We start from the raw sequence: 16228 nt of genomic DNA on the forward strand, positions 1-16228 counted from the left end.
TGTTGGGAGAATGAAGGATTTATGTCTGGAAGTCATGGTTAACATAGATTGGAAGGTTAGCTGTTCTCATCATGCTATGTGCAAGGGAGGAATTTTTGTATGCTGAACACACCAAGTGTGCAGACCCATTATCATTTTTAGGCCATTGCAAGTTTGAAGGTTTTATGAATTATGAGCACCAGTATTGTCACTGATTGCTTGGAGCTAACAGTGCAACACAGATACCTTAGTGACTGAATGCCTGTTAGAAAAAGGTAACTAAAGATATTATTTCCTAACTCAAAAGCAGTAAATCAGCTTATACTTACTTGGGTCAACTCCCATGTTCATGTAGTAATTATCAGTGTTGCTCCATCTCAGTTTAAGCATTAAATCATCTGTTACTTGTGTTTCGAAGAGAATTCCAGACCTGCAATGCAAAATACAAGACACTGAGGTATTTCCAAATCTTTTCTTTACAGTCTAAGAGCTGTTATATTACCTTGACTTGAAAAATGAGATACTTGTGCAACATTTGGGAATCTCTACTGTGGATACATTTTGCCAACCAGTGACTTCTTCAATCCAATGCAGAGAAGAATGGTGGAAGACAAGAAGGAGATTGAGGTAATCAGTCCCTCAGCCTGGCTAAGGGATTGATTAACCAGGACCATTAAACAATCAACCATTGTGTGACTAGTCAATGGTCCAAGTCGTCATAAGTTTCTTTCTCATATGCGAGAATTACAAATGTATAAATATAAGATAAAAGTAATAAAAAGTTCTGCCACGAACAAATAATGGACACTAATAGAGTATAGTAGATAAAACCATGTGAGATTTGGAATGTTTATGGAGCCTTCATCAGTCCATTATTTGCATTTGATTGCTTTTATAACATTCAAATGCTGTCAGTAATTAAGAGGACAAGCTGGAAAATATAGCTCCTTTCTGTAGTCATTACCCAAACAAAGGAGTTAATCTAGATAAAAAAGGTCCATATGGATAGCTGGAATTTGTAATTTTTCTTAATAAAAACAAGATTCTAGTGGCAACCCTAAATTCTGTATTTCAAAGCATTATCTATTATACAAACCAATAAGTTAGTTTCTGTAAAATACTGTATTTGGGTTTTCATCTCCAATTTGAAAATAAATTGTGAATAGGCAGCCATCAGCAGTAGTACATTGAACAAAACATTCACCAACCAAATTTATCAGTAAACAAACAACATATGCAATTAATGATAATGATGTGGAGCCAGGAGACATGTTCAGAAGCAGAAAACATTTATATGTAAATTATGTATATTAATATGTATTTATTTCTAAAGATGATACTCACTTATCTCCAGTTCTTTTCTTCAGTGCTCTTGCAAGAGAGAAGATGTAGATCTGGCCATGAAGTGCACACTTGGCTGCCAACAGGTCATCACGAAGCATGCACACAGAGTCTAAAACTGACCCATTCCCGTCGACTTCTGGTAGCATAAATTCTGTGCGTTCTAATCTGAAACAAAAATTAAGGTTTCAATAAATGTAAATTTATTCTGGTTAGCATTAAAACAATAATTTTTACCATCACTTAACTAACTGCAATGCCAATCCACACATTTTAATGGAATTCAGTTGCACCACAGGTACATAGTCAAGAATGTACATATCCTTTTGTGTGCTTGATGATTTCATTTTCCCCCATCTCCCTTAACCCAGGGTGACGTAATCATTGTAGGTATTAAGCACTTATTATTATTATTATAATCAAAAAGAAGCGCTAAACCACAAGGGCTATACAGCGCAAGCACTTCTTATAATGTGACAAAAGTTCACATTCTAATAAGACTATAAGTTGTGTTAATGCAAGATTAACAAACCTTCTCATTCACATGGATAAGAGTAAGAATACAAACATACTTTTGGTTACTTTTGACAGATTTCTACTTTTTCTACACCAGCAGCTAGGCCCCGGGCTAAACTTGCCTCACACTTACCTGGTCAATTTTGCTGTTCCTGCTGGTGGCCCATTTGTCTACATATCAATCATTACCTGGTTGGTCTAACACATGGCAGAAGTACTTGTTGAGTCTCCTCTTGAAGGCTTTTACTAGTGTTCTTGTAATATTTGATATCTGCTGGCAGATATCAAATATCGCGTTCTCTTCTTGTGCCCATGGCACCCGTGCTTTTCACTTTTTTTTCTTTTTGTGTATATGTCTTATTGCACTGCCAACATCACACCCTCCTCCTATATATGGTAGATTTATAATTTGCTAGCCTGAATTATTATTATTTTTTTCTTAACACAACGACTGTCTCCCACTGACACAAGGTGACTTGTAAAAGAAGACATGAATTTTTTCTTCATTTTCACATTTAGTAATTTATACAGAAGAAGGGGTTACTAGCCTCTTGCTCCCAGTATTTTAGTTACCTCTTATGACATGTATGACTTATAGATGAAGTAGTCTTCTCCACTTGCTCATGGAGTATTTTTTTTTTTTCAACAAGTCAGCCATCTCCCACCTAGGCAGGGTGACCCAAAAAGAAAGAAAATCCCCAAAACAAAAATACTTTCATCATCATTCAACAACTTTCACCTCACTCATACATAATCACTGTTTTGGCAGAGGTGCTCAGTTACAACAGTTTAGAATCATATACATGTATAAAAATATAATATAAAAAGTGACCTGAAATAATATAATAAACTCCCTATAGAATACAATATCAGGTCCCAAATTACAGGTACCATCCGACTTACGGCTGAGTTCAGTTCCGACAAACCGGTCATAAGTCGAAATGGACGTAAGTCGAACCTTACTACTAAATATCAACATCACATTTTTGTAATGACTTTATTGTTTTATTTTGGTATTTCATTTTTTACTCGACTTTTTATGCTGTTAGTACTGTATTTTATACCGTAAGGTTTAGGATAAACACTGTACAACACAAACAGTTGTTTATTTCCCAGAAATTTGGCATAGAAAACACGGTTGTAAGTCGAATGGTCGTATGTCAAGCAGATCGCAAGTCGGATGGTAGGTGTATATATTTTTTTTTTTTCAACAAGTTGGCCGTCTCCCACCAAGGCAGGGTGACCCAAAAAAGAAAGAAAATCCCCAAAAAGAAAATGCTTTCATCATCATTCAACACTTTCACCACACTCACACATAATCACTGTTTTTGCAGAGGTACTCAGAATACAACAGTTTAGAAGCATATATGTATAAAGATACACAACATATCCCTCCAAACTGCCAATATCCCAAACCCCTCCTTTAAAGTGCAGGCATTGTACTTCCCATTTCCAGGACTCAAGTCCGACTATATGAAAATAACCGGTTTCCCCGAATCCCTTCACTAAATATTACCCTGCTCACACTCCAACAGATCGTCAGGTCCCAAGTACCATTCGTCTCCATTCACTCCTATCTAACACGCTCACGCACGCTTGCTGGAAGTCCAAGCCCCTTGCCCACAAAACCTCCTTTACCCCCTCTCTCCAACCCTTTCGAGGACGACCCCTACCTCGCCTTCCTGTCCCTATAGATTTATATGCTTTCCATGTCATTCTACTTTGATCCATTCTCTCTAAATGACCAAACCACCTCAACAACCCCTCTTCTGCCCTCTGACTAATACTTTTATTAACTCCACACCTTTTCCTAATTTCCACACTCCGAATTTTCTGCATAATATTTACACCACACATTGCCCTTAGACAGGACATCTCCACTGCCTCCAACCGTCTCCTCGCTGCTGCATTTACCACCCAAGTTTCACACCCATATAAGAGTGTTGGTACTACTATACTTTCATACATTCTCTTCTTTGCCTCCATAGATAACGTTTTTTGACTCCACATATACCTCAATGCACCACTCACCTTTTTTCCCTCATCAATTCTATGATGAACCTCATCCTTCATAAATCCATCCGCCGACACGTCAACTCCCAAGTACTATCTGAAAACATTTGCTTCTTCCATACTCCTCCTCCCCAATTTGATATCCAATTTTTCTTTATCTAAATCATTTGATACCCTCATCACCTTACTCTTTTCTATGTTCACTTTCAACTTTCTACCTTTGCACACATTCCCAAACTCATCCACTAACCTTTGCATTTTTTTCTTTAGAACCTCCCATAAGCACAGTATCATCAGCAAAAAGTAACTGTGTTAATTCCCAATTTGAATTTGATTCCCCATAATTTAATCCCACCCCTCTCCCGAACACCCTAGCATTTACTTCTTTTACAACCCCATCTATAAATATATTAAACAACCATGGTGACATTACACATCCCTGTCTAAGACCTACTTTTACCGGGAAGTAGTCTCCCTCTCTTCTACACACCCTAACCTGAGCCTTGCTATCCTCACAAAAACTCTTTACAGCATTTAGTAACTTACCTCCTATTCCATATACTTGCAACATCTGCCACATTGCTCCCCTATCCACTCTATCATATGCCTTTTCTAAATCCATAAATGCAATAAAAACTTCCCTACCTTTATCTAAATACTGTTCACATATATGCTTCAATGTAAACACTTGATCTACACATCCCCTACCCACTCTGAAACCTCCTTGCTCATCCGCAATCCTACATTCTGTCTTACCTCTAATTCTTTCAATTATAACCCTACCATACACTTTTCCTGGTATACTCAATAAACTTATTCCTCTATAATTTTTACAATCTCTTTTGTCCCCTTTCCCTTTATATAAAGGGACTATACATGCTCTCCGCCAATCCCTAGGTACCTTCCCCTCTTTCATACATTTATTAAACAAAAGTACCAACCACTCCAACACTATATCCCCCCCCTGCTTTTAACATTTCTGTCATGATCCCATCAGTTCCAGCTGCTTTACCCCCTTTCATTCTACGTAATGCCTCACGTACCTCCCCCACACTTACATTCTGCTCTTCTTCACTCCTAAAAGATGGTATACCTCCCTGACCAGTGCATGAAATTACCACCTCCCTTTTTTCCTCAACATTTAAAAGTTTCTCAAAATATTCTCGCCATCTACCTAATACCTCCCTCTCCCAATCTACTAACTCCCCTACTCTATTTTTAACTGACAAATCCATACTTTCCCTAGGCTTTCTTGTTTAACTCACTCCAAAATTTTTTCTTTTCATTAAAATTTCTTGACAGTGCCTCTCCCACTCTATACCGTCCTATTACACATCCCTCCAAACTGCCAATATCCCAAACCCCTCCTTTAAAGGGCAGGCATTGTACTTCCCATTTCCAGAACTCAAGTCCAGCTATATAAAAATAATCGGTTTCCTGAATCCCTTCACTAAATATTACTCTGCTCACACTCCAACAGCTCGTCAAGTCCCAAACACCATTTGTCTCCATTCACTCCTGCCTAACATGCTCATGCACGCTTGTTGGAAGTCCAAGCCCCTTGCCCACAAAACCACCTTTACCCCCCTCCAACCTTTTCAAGGATGACCCCTACCCCGCCTTCCTTTCTCTACAGATTTATACGCTCTCCATGTCATTCTACTTTGATCCATTCTCTCTAAATGACCAAACGACCTCAACAACCCCTCTAATACTTTTATTAACTCCACACCTCCTAATTTCCACACTTTCGAATTCTCTGCATAATACTTACACCACACATTGCTCTTAGACAGGACATCTCCACTGCCTCCAGCCGCCTCCTCGCTGCAGCATTTACAACCCAAGCTTCACACCAATATAAGAGTGTTGGTACCACTATACTTTCATACATTCCCTTCTTTGCCTCCATTGATAACGTTTTTTTGTCTCCACATATACCTCAACGCACCACTCACCTTTTTTCCCTCATCAATTCTATGGTTAACCTCATCCTTCATAAACCCATCTGCTGACACATCAACTCCCAAATATCTGAAAACATTAATTTCTTCCATACTCCTTCTCTCCAATGTGATATCCAATTTTTCTTTATGTAAATCATTTGATACCCTCATCACCTTACTCTTATCTATGTTCACTTTCAACTTTCTACCTTTACACACCCTCCTAAACTCATCCACTAACCTTTGTAACTTCTTTAGAATTGCCCATAAGCGCAGTATCATCAGCAAAAAGTAACTGTGTCAACACCATTTTGTATTTGATTCCCCATAATTTAATCCTACCCCTCTCCCAAACACCCTAGCATTTACTTCTTTTATAACCCCATCTATAAATATATTAAACAACCATGGTGACATTACACATCCCTGTCTAAGATCTACATTTACCGGAAAGTAATCTCCCTCTCTTCTACACACCCTAACATGAGCCTCATAATCCTCATAAAAACTTTTTAGTAACTTACTGCCTATTCCATGTACTTGCAACATCTGCCACATTGCTCCTCTATCCACTCTATCATATGCCTTTTCTAAATCCATAAATGCAATGAAAATTTCCCTACCTTTACCTAAATACTGTTTACATATATGCTTCAATGTAAACACTTGATCTACACATCCCCTACCCACTCTAAAGCCTCCTTCCTCATCTGCAATCCTACTCTCTATCTTATCTCTAATTCTTTAAATAATAACCCTACCGTACACTTTTCCTGGTATACTCAGTAAACTTGTTCCCCTATAATTTTTACAATCTTTTTTGTCCCGCTTCCCTTTATATGAAGGAACTATACATGCTCTCTGCCAATCCCTAGGTACCTTCCCCTCTTCCATACATTTTTTTTTTTAACAAGTCGGCCATCTCCCACCGAGGCAGGGTGACCCAAAAAGAAAGAAAATCTCAAAAAAGAAAATACTTTCATCATTCAACACTTTCACCTCACTCATACATAATCACTGTTTTTGCAGAGGTGCCCAGAACACAACAGCTTAGAAGCATATACGTATAAAGATACACAACATATCCCTCCAAACTGCCAATATCCCATACCCCTCCTTTAAAGTGCAGGCATTGTACTTCCCATTTCCAGTAATCAAGTCCAGCTATATAAACATAACCGGTTTTCCTGAATCCCTTCACTAAATATTACCCTGCTCACACTCCAACAGATCGTCAAGTCCCAAATACCATTCGTCTCCATTCACTCCTATTCTAACATGCTCACGCATGCTTGCTGGAACTCCAAGCCCCCTCACCCACAAAACCTTCTTTACCCCCTCCCTCCAACCTTTTCAAGGACTACCCCTACTCCACCTTCCTGCCCCTACAGATTTATACGCTCTCCATGTCATTCTACTTTGATCCATTCTCTCTCTAAATGACCAAACCACCTCAACAACCCCTCTTCAGCCCTCTGACTAATACTTTTATTAACTTCACACCTTCTCCTAATTTCCACACTCCAAATTCTCTGCATAATATTTACACCACACATTGCCCTTAGACAGGACATCTCCATTGCCTCCAACCGCCTCCTCGCTGCAGCATTTACAACCCAAGCTTCACACCCCTATAAGAGTGTTGGTACCACTATACTTTCATACATTCCCTTCTTTGCCTCCACAGATAATGTTTCTTGTCTCCACATATACCTCAATGCACCACTCACCTTTTTTCCTACATCAATTCTATAGTTAACCTCATCCTTCAAACATCCATCCACTGATGCGTCAACTCCCAAATACCTGAAAACATTCACTTCCATACTCCTCTCCAATTTGATATCCAGTTTTTCTTTATCTAAATCATTTGATACCTTCATCACCTTATTCTTTTCTATGTTCACTTTCAACTTTCTACCTTTACACACACTCCCAAACTAGTCCACTAACCATTGCAACTTTTCTTTAGAATCTCCCATAAGCACAGTATCATCAGCAAAAAGCAACTGTGTCAATTCCCATTTTGTATTTGATTCCCCATAATTTAATCCCACCCCTCTCCCCAACAACTTCTTTTACAACCCCATCTATAAATATATTAAACAACCATGGTGACATTACACATCCCTGTCTAAGATTACACACCTTTACCAGGAAGTAGTTTCCCTCTCTTCTACACACCCTACATTTGTTAACCCTTAAACTGTCCAAACGTAGATCTATGTTGGCGTGCAGAGTGCTCCGAACTTAGATCTACGTCCAATTTTACATGCTTGAAAATGGAGAAAATCAATGTCGGAGCACTACGCACGTCACCGTAGACCTATGTTTGGACAGTTAAGGGTTAAACAAAAATACCAACCACTCCAATACTATATACCCCCCCCCCTGCTTTTAACATTTCTGTCATGATCCTGTCAGTTCCTGCTGCTTTACCCCCTTTCATTCTACGTAATGACTCATGCACCTCTCCCACACTCACATCCTGCTCTTGTTCACTCCTAAAAGATGTTATACCTCCCTGGCCAGTGCATGAAATGACCGCCTCCCTTTCTTCGTCGACATTTAAAAGTTCCTCAAAATATTCCCGCCATTTACCCAATACCTCCAGCTCCCCATCTAACTCCCCTACTCTGTTTTTAACTGACAAATCCATTTGTTCCCTAGGCTTTCTTAACTTGTTTATCTCACTCCATAATTTTTTGTTTTATTATTATTATTATTACAGTGGACCCTCGGTTATTGGCCGTAATCCGTTCCAGAAGGTCAGCTGATAACCGAAATGGCCGAAAACCGAATTAATATTTCCCATATGAATTAATAGAAATACAATTAATCTGTTCCAGACAAAAATATTCACAAAAAAATATTTCTTTTTAACAATTATGTAAGTTTTACATACCTTTATTGAAGGCTAATGCTGGCTTCTGGAAGATAGGGAAGAGGAAAGAGGGAGGAGTTAGTGTTTGAAAAGGATATCCCCCTCCATAAAGACTTTAGGTAGCAAAGCCTTCTCTGAGGTTACTTCCCTTCTTTGTCTTTTAATGCTACTAGGACCAGCTTGAGTCACTGGACCCCTGTCTCACAACAAATCTGTCCATAGAGGTCTGTTTCTGGCATCTCTCTAAGATTTCCCTAAAGTGGGACAGGGTTTTGTCACTGAACATGTTGCAGATATGGCTTGTTTCAGCTTGGTCAGGGTGGTGTTTCTCTACAAAGCTTGCACCCTAGTCCACATTTAACACACTTCTTTAATCTGTCATTTACTGCTACAGTACATTCGTTACTAACCTTAAAATATTTGTAGTCTTAATGTAGGGCAAGAGGTGAGTAGTACTTATTTGTAGGAAGTCATTGTAGGTAGTAGCAGATGTAGGTACAGTACACGTATGTAGCCCCCCCCCCCCTGGCTACAGTAAACAGCTATATTACAATACACAGCCATATTATTACACTACACGGCCATATTATTACCATGTTCACTGAGTTTAACTGTTTCTAACATTTACCTTTAGATGCCATCATAAACAAAGGGAGAAGTAATGAATAATTCATGCCAAGAATTGTAAACAAATGCATATGAAGGGCAGTTACTGCGCCAGCTGCCAGATTCACAGTTTTCTCTAACGCTGCATCAGAGACAACGTAATGTTTACTCTCCACTCGATAACATATAAACATTGCATGTTTATATGCTACATGATATGTAACGTGTTTCTTATATAATTTTGAAGAAAATATCATAGATGGATTAATGAAAATGTCTATATTAATGTAAAGTAAGACATTTAATGTGCCAAAGAGTGATTATTAAATATACATCGCATATAATAAACAATGCATGTTTATATGCTATGTAACGTGTTTCTTACATAATTTTGAAGAAGATATAATAGATGGATTAATGAAAATGTCTATATTAACGTAAAATAAAACATTTAATGTACCACTGATTATTATTAACTATACATCACATATAAACATTGCATGATTTCATATACAGTGGACCCCCGCATAACGATTACCTCCGAATGCGACCAATTATGTAAGTGTATTTATGTAAGTGCGTTTGCACGTGTATGTTTGGGGGTCTGAAATGGACTAATCTACTTCACAATATTTCTTATGGGAACAAATTCGGTCAGTACTGGCACCTGAACATACTTCTGGAGTGAAAAAATATCGTTAACCGGGGGTCCACTGTACTATGTAATATGTTTCTTTGGGCCCATGGTTGCTTATTTTGCAGTTGTACTCAATTAATAACCACAAAAAAACAATGGATTAAAGCAAAATGTTTGGATGAATGAGCAGAAGCTTCCTCACTCACCCAGAGACAAAGCCAAACTGACTCGCAAGCGGCCCGAGCCGGAGGGATGGATGCCTCCCAAATGGCCGATAACCGGGTGCCGAAAAACCGGCCAATAACCAGGGGTCCACTGTATTAATAATTAAGATAGTAATTCTCTTTATTTTAAATTTACTACTGGATCTTGGATGACGAAATCCAAAGTGTCAGCCAAGATTAACTATACGGTACTGGCAATGCAGGTGAACATTTTATATAGAGAAAGATAGTTATGATGTTGACCAGGGATGGGGTGGAATGCCTACCTGTTAAGAGTTTATACAAGAACCTTTCACATCATGGGTAAATGTCTTCTGAATTATAATATAGTTTGTTAGATTTAGTGCAATGCTGTCTTCTATAATAATTTCAAGCAATTGTTAGTGCAGTATCTATGTATAAGTAATAAATAACAGAATTCACATAGAGAACCGTATAAATAATGTAAACTCCCCAATGTAATTACCATACAACTAATTTTTATTCCTACTAGTGGGAAAGCTGACAGCAGTGTGGAGAAAAGTATATGTCAACTTGGTTGAATGAATAAAGGTGAAAGCATTTCCTCTTTTTCAGGTCACCTTACTTTAGTGGGAGACAATCTGTTTAAAAAAAAAAAAAAAATCCAATATTTTGAAGAAAATTCAGAAAAGGTGAAACTGACAAAAATCTTAATGGGGATACACACAAACTACCTAACCTGTCATTGGTCTCTATTTTCTTCATGTCAATCTTCCATCCAAAGAGGCCACCATCACAGCCAGCAATGAGCAGATCGTGACTACAGGAGAAGGTCAAGTTATAGACATCTCTTGCCACTGCAGGAATTGTCAGCAAATGTACAGGTGTTGTCTCATAGCTGGGCAAAGCAGGGGTACCTACATCCCACAGCTGGATTTGTCCATCTTCATGACCACCTACAAAAATAAACAATGTAAAAGTCATACAAAGAGAGAGTTTATTAACACCTTAATGAACACCAGGTTTCAGTATGAAAATAGTATAGCAACTGAAGGGGTTCAAGATGAAATGTTATCAGACAATATTATTGCTATCATTAATGAGACATTTTTCAATGAACTGGCCATATCCCACCAAGGCAGGGTGACCTAAATATGAAAAGTTTTTGTTTTTTAAATTTAGTAATTTATACAGGAGAAAGGGTTGCTAGCCTCTTGCTCCCGGCATTTTGGTCGCCTCTTACAACACGCATGGCTTACGGAGGATGAAATCTGTTCCACTTCCCCATGGAGACATTAATGAGACAAGTATTAATATTCAAAGTGAAGTAAGCTATTAAAAATGGATTATTTAATGTGTATTGTCCTTCTGTGCTCAGCTAATAACATACTACTGTGTGCAAGGGACTTTGGACATCCAACAGGTGTGTGCAAGCATGTTAGATAAGAATGAGTGGAGGTAAACTGTTTTGGGGACCAGATGAGTTGTTGGAGTGTGAGCAGGGTAACATTTTGTTAAGGGATTCAGGAAAACCAATTAACCAAACCTTAGTCCTGGAGGTGGAAAATACAGTGCCTGCACTCTGAAGGAGGGGTTGAGATGTTGCAGTTCAGAGAGTCACCACAACTGAAATGACCCTCTGAACTGCAATACATCCACTCTTACTCATCCTTTAGATTGCAAGCACTGTACTTTACTGCCTATTTCACAATACAGCCTCTCCTCACTTAACGATGGAGTTCTGTTCCTAAGACCACATCGGTAAACAAATTCGTTGCAAAGCAAGGAGCATATTATAATGGTAGCGGGCTTGTGTCAACCATCTTTGATATTGTTTTAACCCTTAAACGGTCCAAACATATATATACGTTCACTCGTGCAGCGCCCCAAATTTTTGAGAAATTTTTTTTTTTTAATAGAAAAAAAGAGCATTTGGTACTCAGACATCCCCAATTATTTTCATATGGCACACACTGAGTGCACACACCCATTCTCTCATGTCTAGGCGACTCAGGCATATCGTGCTAATGTTGAATGAATGACAGAGGAAACGCATATATACATTTGGGGTGCTACGTGAGAGAACGTATACGTATAGACTGTTTAAGGGTTAATGTCACCTTTGCACCATTTATAACATTTTTAGTATATTTATAAATGTTTATATAGTGGTGTATTGTATATTGTGATAAACAGAATAGAGGAAATCAGCTCTAATATACATTATTTAGGTATGCATACTGGTCAGAGCCCACCCTAAGTCCGAGTCGTCAGTAAACAAGTACGTACGTCGCTAAGTGAGGAGAGGCTTTAATCCTTATTCCTCTAACATTTTTATCATTAACACATGGCCATTTTCCACTGAGGCAGGGTGACCAGGAAACGAAGAAACACTTTCATTGTCACTCACTCTATCACTGTCTTGCCAGTGGTACGCCCACACTACAGTTCAATAACTGCAACATATCTCCACCCCTCCTTCACAGTGCAGGCGTTGTACTTCCCACCTCCAGGATTCTAATTCCAGCTAACCAGTTTCTCTGAATCCCTTCATAAATGTTACTTTGCTCACACTCCAACAGCATGTCGTCATAAAGACCATTAGCCTCCACACGCTTATATCTTACATGCTCATGCACACTTGCTTGAAGTCTAAACACCATGCATACAAAACTTCCTTTACCCCTTCTCTCCAACTTTTGTTAGGACGGCCTGTAACATATCCTTTCCAATTTAGGAGGTCTGATCTAGGACCAGGTCATACAGACTGTATGGTGATACCAACAAGATGTGGAAAAAGACACCTATGTACACTTCAGAACATTTATCAGAACTCATGGCAAAAAGTTTCCTTTAATATATGTCCTCAACTGTACATAACTGTCTTTTTCCACATGTACCATTAATTAACAGACATACAGATGAAGGAAGCTGAGAGATTTGAAGAGCACTTTGACCCAAGCAATCACTCAGTGCTTTTTAGCAATAAAAAAATATGAAACTATATAAGAACACACAGGGTCAAACCATAAAACAAAAATAGAAAACTAAAAAGGTAGTACAATGGTAGAAAGCAACCATTCAGGGAGGTACTACCTTCCTCTCAAGCAAGTGTGAAATGGAAATCTATTAATTTTTTTGCACTCTACATCACATAGCAAAAAAAAAAATCAGCAATTTTTTGCATTCTGGCAGGATTGCTGATTGTCCCTTGGGATTTATTGTGTATATTTACTAGAGTGAGAGGGGTGGGATTAAATTATGGGAATCAAATACAAAATGGGAATTGACACAGTTGCTTTTTGCTGATGATACTGTGCTTATGGGAGATTCTAAAGAAAAATTGCAAAGGTTAGTGGATGAGTTTGGGAGTGTGTGTAAAGGTAGAAAGTTGAAAGTGAACATAGAAAAGAGTAAGGTGATGAGGGTATCAAATGATTTAGATAAAGAAAAATTGGATATCAAACTGGGGAGGAGGAGTATGGAAGAAGTGAATGTTTTCAGATACTTGGGAGTTGAGGCGTCAGTGGATGGATGTATGAAGGATGAGGTTAATCACAGAATTGATGAGGGAAAAGGTGAGTGGTGCGTTGAGGTATATGTGGAGACAAAAAACGTTATCTATGGAGGCAAAGAAGGGAATGTATGAAAGTATAGTAGTACCAACACTCTTATATGGGTGTGAAGCTTGGGTTGTGAATGTAGCAGCGAGGAGGCGGTTGGAGGCAGTGGAGGTGTCCTGTCTAAGGGCAATGTGTGGTGTAAATATTATGCAGAAAATTCGGAGTGTGGAAATTAGGAGGTGTGGAGTTAATAAAAGTATTAGTCAGAGGGCTGAAGAGGGGTTGTTGAGGTGGTTTGGTCATTTAGAGAGAATGGATCAAAGTAGAATGACATGGAAAGCGTATAAATCTGTAGGGGAAGGAAGGCAGGGTAGGGGGTCATCCTCGAAAAGGTTGGAAGGAAGGGGTAAGGGAGGTTTTGTGGGCGAGAGGCTTGGACTTCCAGCAGGCGTGCATGAGTGTGTTCGATAGGAGTGAATGGAGACGAATGGTATTTGGGACCTGACAATCTGTTGGAGTGTGAGCAGGGTAATATTTAGTGAAGGGATTCAGGGAAACCGGTTATTTTTATATAGCCGGACTTGAGTCCTGGAAATGGGAAATACAATGGCTGCACTCTAAGGAGGGGTTCGGGATATTAGCAGTTTGGAGGGATATGCTGTGTATCTTTTTACGTATATGCTTCTAAACTGTTGTGTTCTGAGCACCTCTGCAAAAACAGTGATTATGTGTGAGTGAGGTGAAAGTGTTGAATGATGATGAAAGTATTTTCTTTTTGGGGATTTTCTTTCTCTTTGGGTCACCCTGCCTCGGTGGGAGACGGCCGACTTGTTAAAAAAAAAAAAAAAATTACTATACTACTAATACAGTGGACCCCCGGTATTCGATATTAATCCATTCCTGAGAGCTCATCGAATACCGAAAATATTGAAAACCAAATCAATTTTCCTCATAAGAAATAATGGAAATCAAATTAATCCGTGCAAGACACCCAAAAGTATGAAAAAAAATGTACTACATGAAATATTAAGTTTAATGCAATAGAATAATTACAATAACAATAAAATAATTGACACTTACCTTTAATGAAGATCTGGTGATGATTGATGGGATGGGAGGAGGGAAGAGGTGTTAGTGTTTAGAAGGGGAATCCCCTTCCATTAGGACTTGAGGTAGCAAGTCCTTTTCCGGGGTTACTTCCCTTCTTCTTTTAATGCCACTAGGACCAGCTTGAGAGTCACTGGACCTCTGTCGCACAGCATAACTGGCAGCCTCACCATGCCTAATCACACTATGTATGCCACTACGATTCTTAAATCTTTCAAACCAACCTTTGCTGGCCTTAAATTCACTCACATCAGCACTAGTTGCAGGCAATTTCTTTACCAAATCGTCATGCAACTGCCTAGCCTTTTCACAAATGATCGCTTGAGAGATGCTATCTCCTGCTATCTGATTTTCATTTATCCGCACCAATAACAGTCTCTCAACATTTTCTAACACTTGCGGTCGCTGTTTTGTAATCACAGTTGCACCTTTTGCAAGAACAGCTTCCTTGATTGCCGTTTTCCTGGCCACTATAGTAGAGATGGTTGATTGGGGTTTATTATACAACCTGACTAGCTCCGACACACGCACTCCACTTTCATACTTTGCAATTAGCTCTTTCTTCATTTCAATAGTCATTAGCGCCTTTTTCCTCGAAGGGTTGGCACTAGAAGCTTTCTTGGGGCCCATGGTGACTTATTTTGCAGAAAGAAGCACCAAAAACAGTGATAATATGGATAATATGGAATGTATCGAATGTATCCTTAGATGCGCGCACACTGGCTGGCTTGTAAACACTAGCACACACGGAGCAGTTCAGGCCACACGTGGACACGTCTCGTACGAATCGTATCGAATACCGGGTTTTCAATCGGATACTGAGGCAAAATTTTTGCGATATAATGCATCGAATACCAATGTCATCGAATACTGGGGGTCCACTGTAATAAAAATAATGATCTTTTCCTTGTCGCATGAACACAGAGGATGACAGGTAAATCATATAAACTTCAACTTACATTCAGTATATATACCTCTACTTTTGCACATGATTATGAACAGTTCCTAAGCCAATAATATTTTCTAACCAATCTAGGAGCCCTGGTCTGAGACCAGGCCATAGGGAAGATAATCCTTAGAACTGATAACAAATATTGTACTAACACAACACAAATACCATTACACTTATAATAATTCACAGCAGATAAAAAAAAAAAACTGTGTGATGAGCTTACAAAATAACCAGGTTGCTTTCTTGGGATGGAAGATGAGGGCACAGACCACAGCTGCTGCTCTGTTTGGTACTGTCCTGAACATCTGGTAACACACGCCGGCTTCTGGGTGGATCAGGAGAACTGTAGAACGTGCACCGCCAGCAGCTAAAACATTCATGGTCTTGAGTCCAAGGTCATCCAGTGGAAGTGTTGACCAAACTTGTGCATAGAGATTCTCTCCTGAATTTGCCCTGTTGAAGCACAAGTTTATAATTTAAGAATTATTAATCCATGAAA

At 38.9% G+C, this 16228-nt stretch overlaps 1 protein-coding gene across 1 annotated transcript in view; it reads right to left on the reverse strand.

Moving 5' to 3' along the window:
- The window catches only part of LOC128698061 (leucine-rich repeat and WD repeat-containing protein 1), a 72287-nt gene that overhangs the window by 19015 nt on the left and 37044 nt on the right, over positions 1–16228 (reverse strand). Inside the window, exons 5-8 of the mRNA XM_070097608.1 lie at positions 15953–16182; positions 10847–11063; positions 1324–1488; positions 309–409 (exon numbers count right to left, since the gene is read on the reverse strand). Coding sequence (XP_069953709.1) covers positions 309–409; positions 1324–1488; positions 10847–11063; positions 15953–16182 — 713 coding nt within the window. The remainder of the gene's footprint in view (positions 1–308; positions 410–1323; positions 1489–10846; positions 11064–15952; positions 16183–16228) is intronic.

Source organism: Cherax quadricarinatus, chromosome 58 (genome assembly GCF_038502225.1).
Source record: "Cherax quadricarinatus isolate ZL_2023a chromosome 58, ASM3850222v1, whole genome shotgun sequence".
NCBI classification, from domain to species: Eukaryota; Metazoa; Arthropoda; class Malacostraca; order Decapoda; family Parastacidae; genus Cherax; species Cherax quadricarinatus.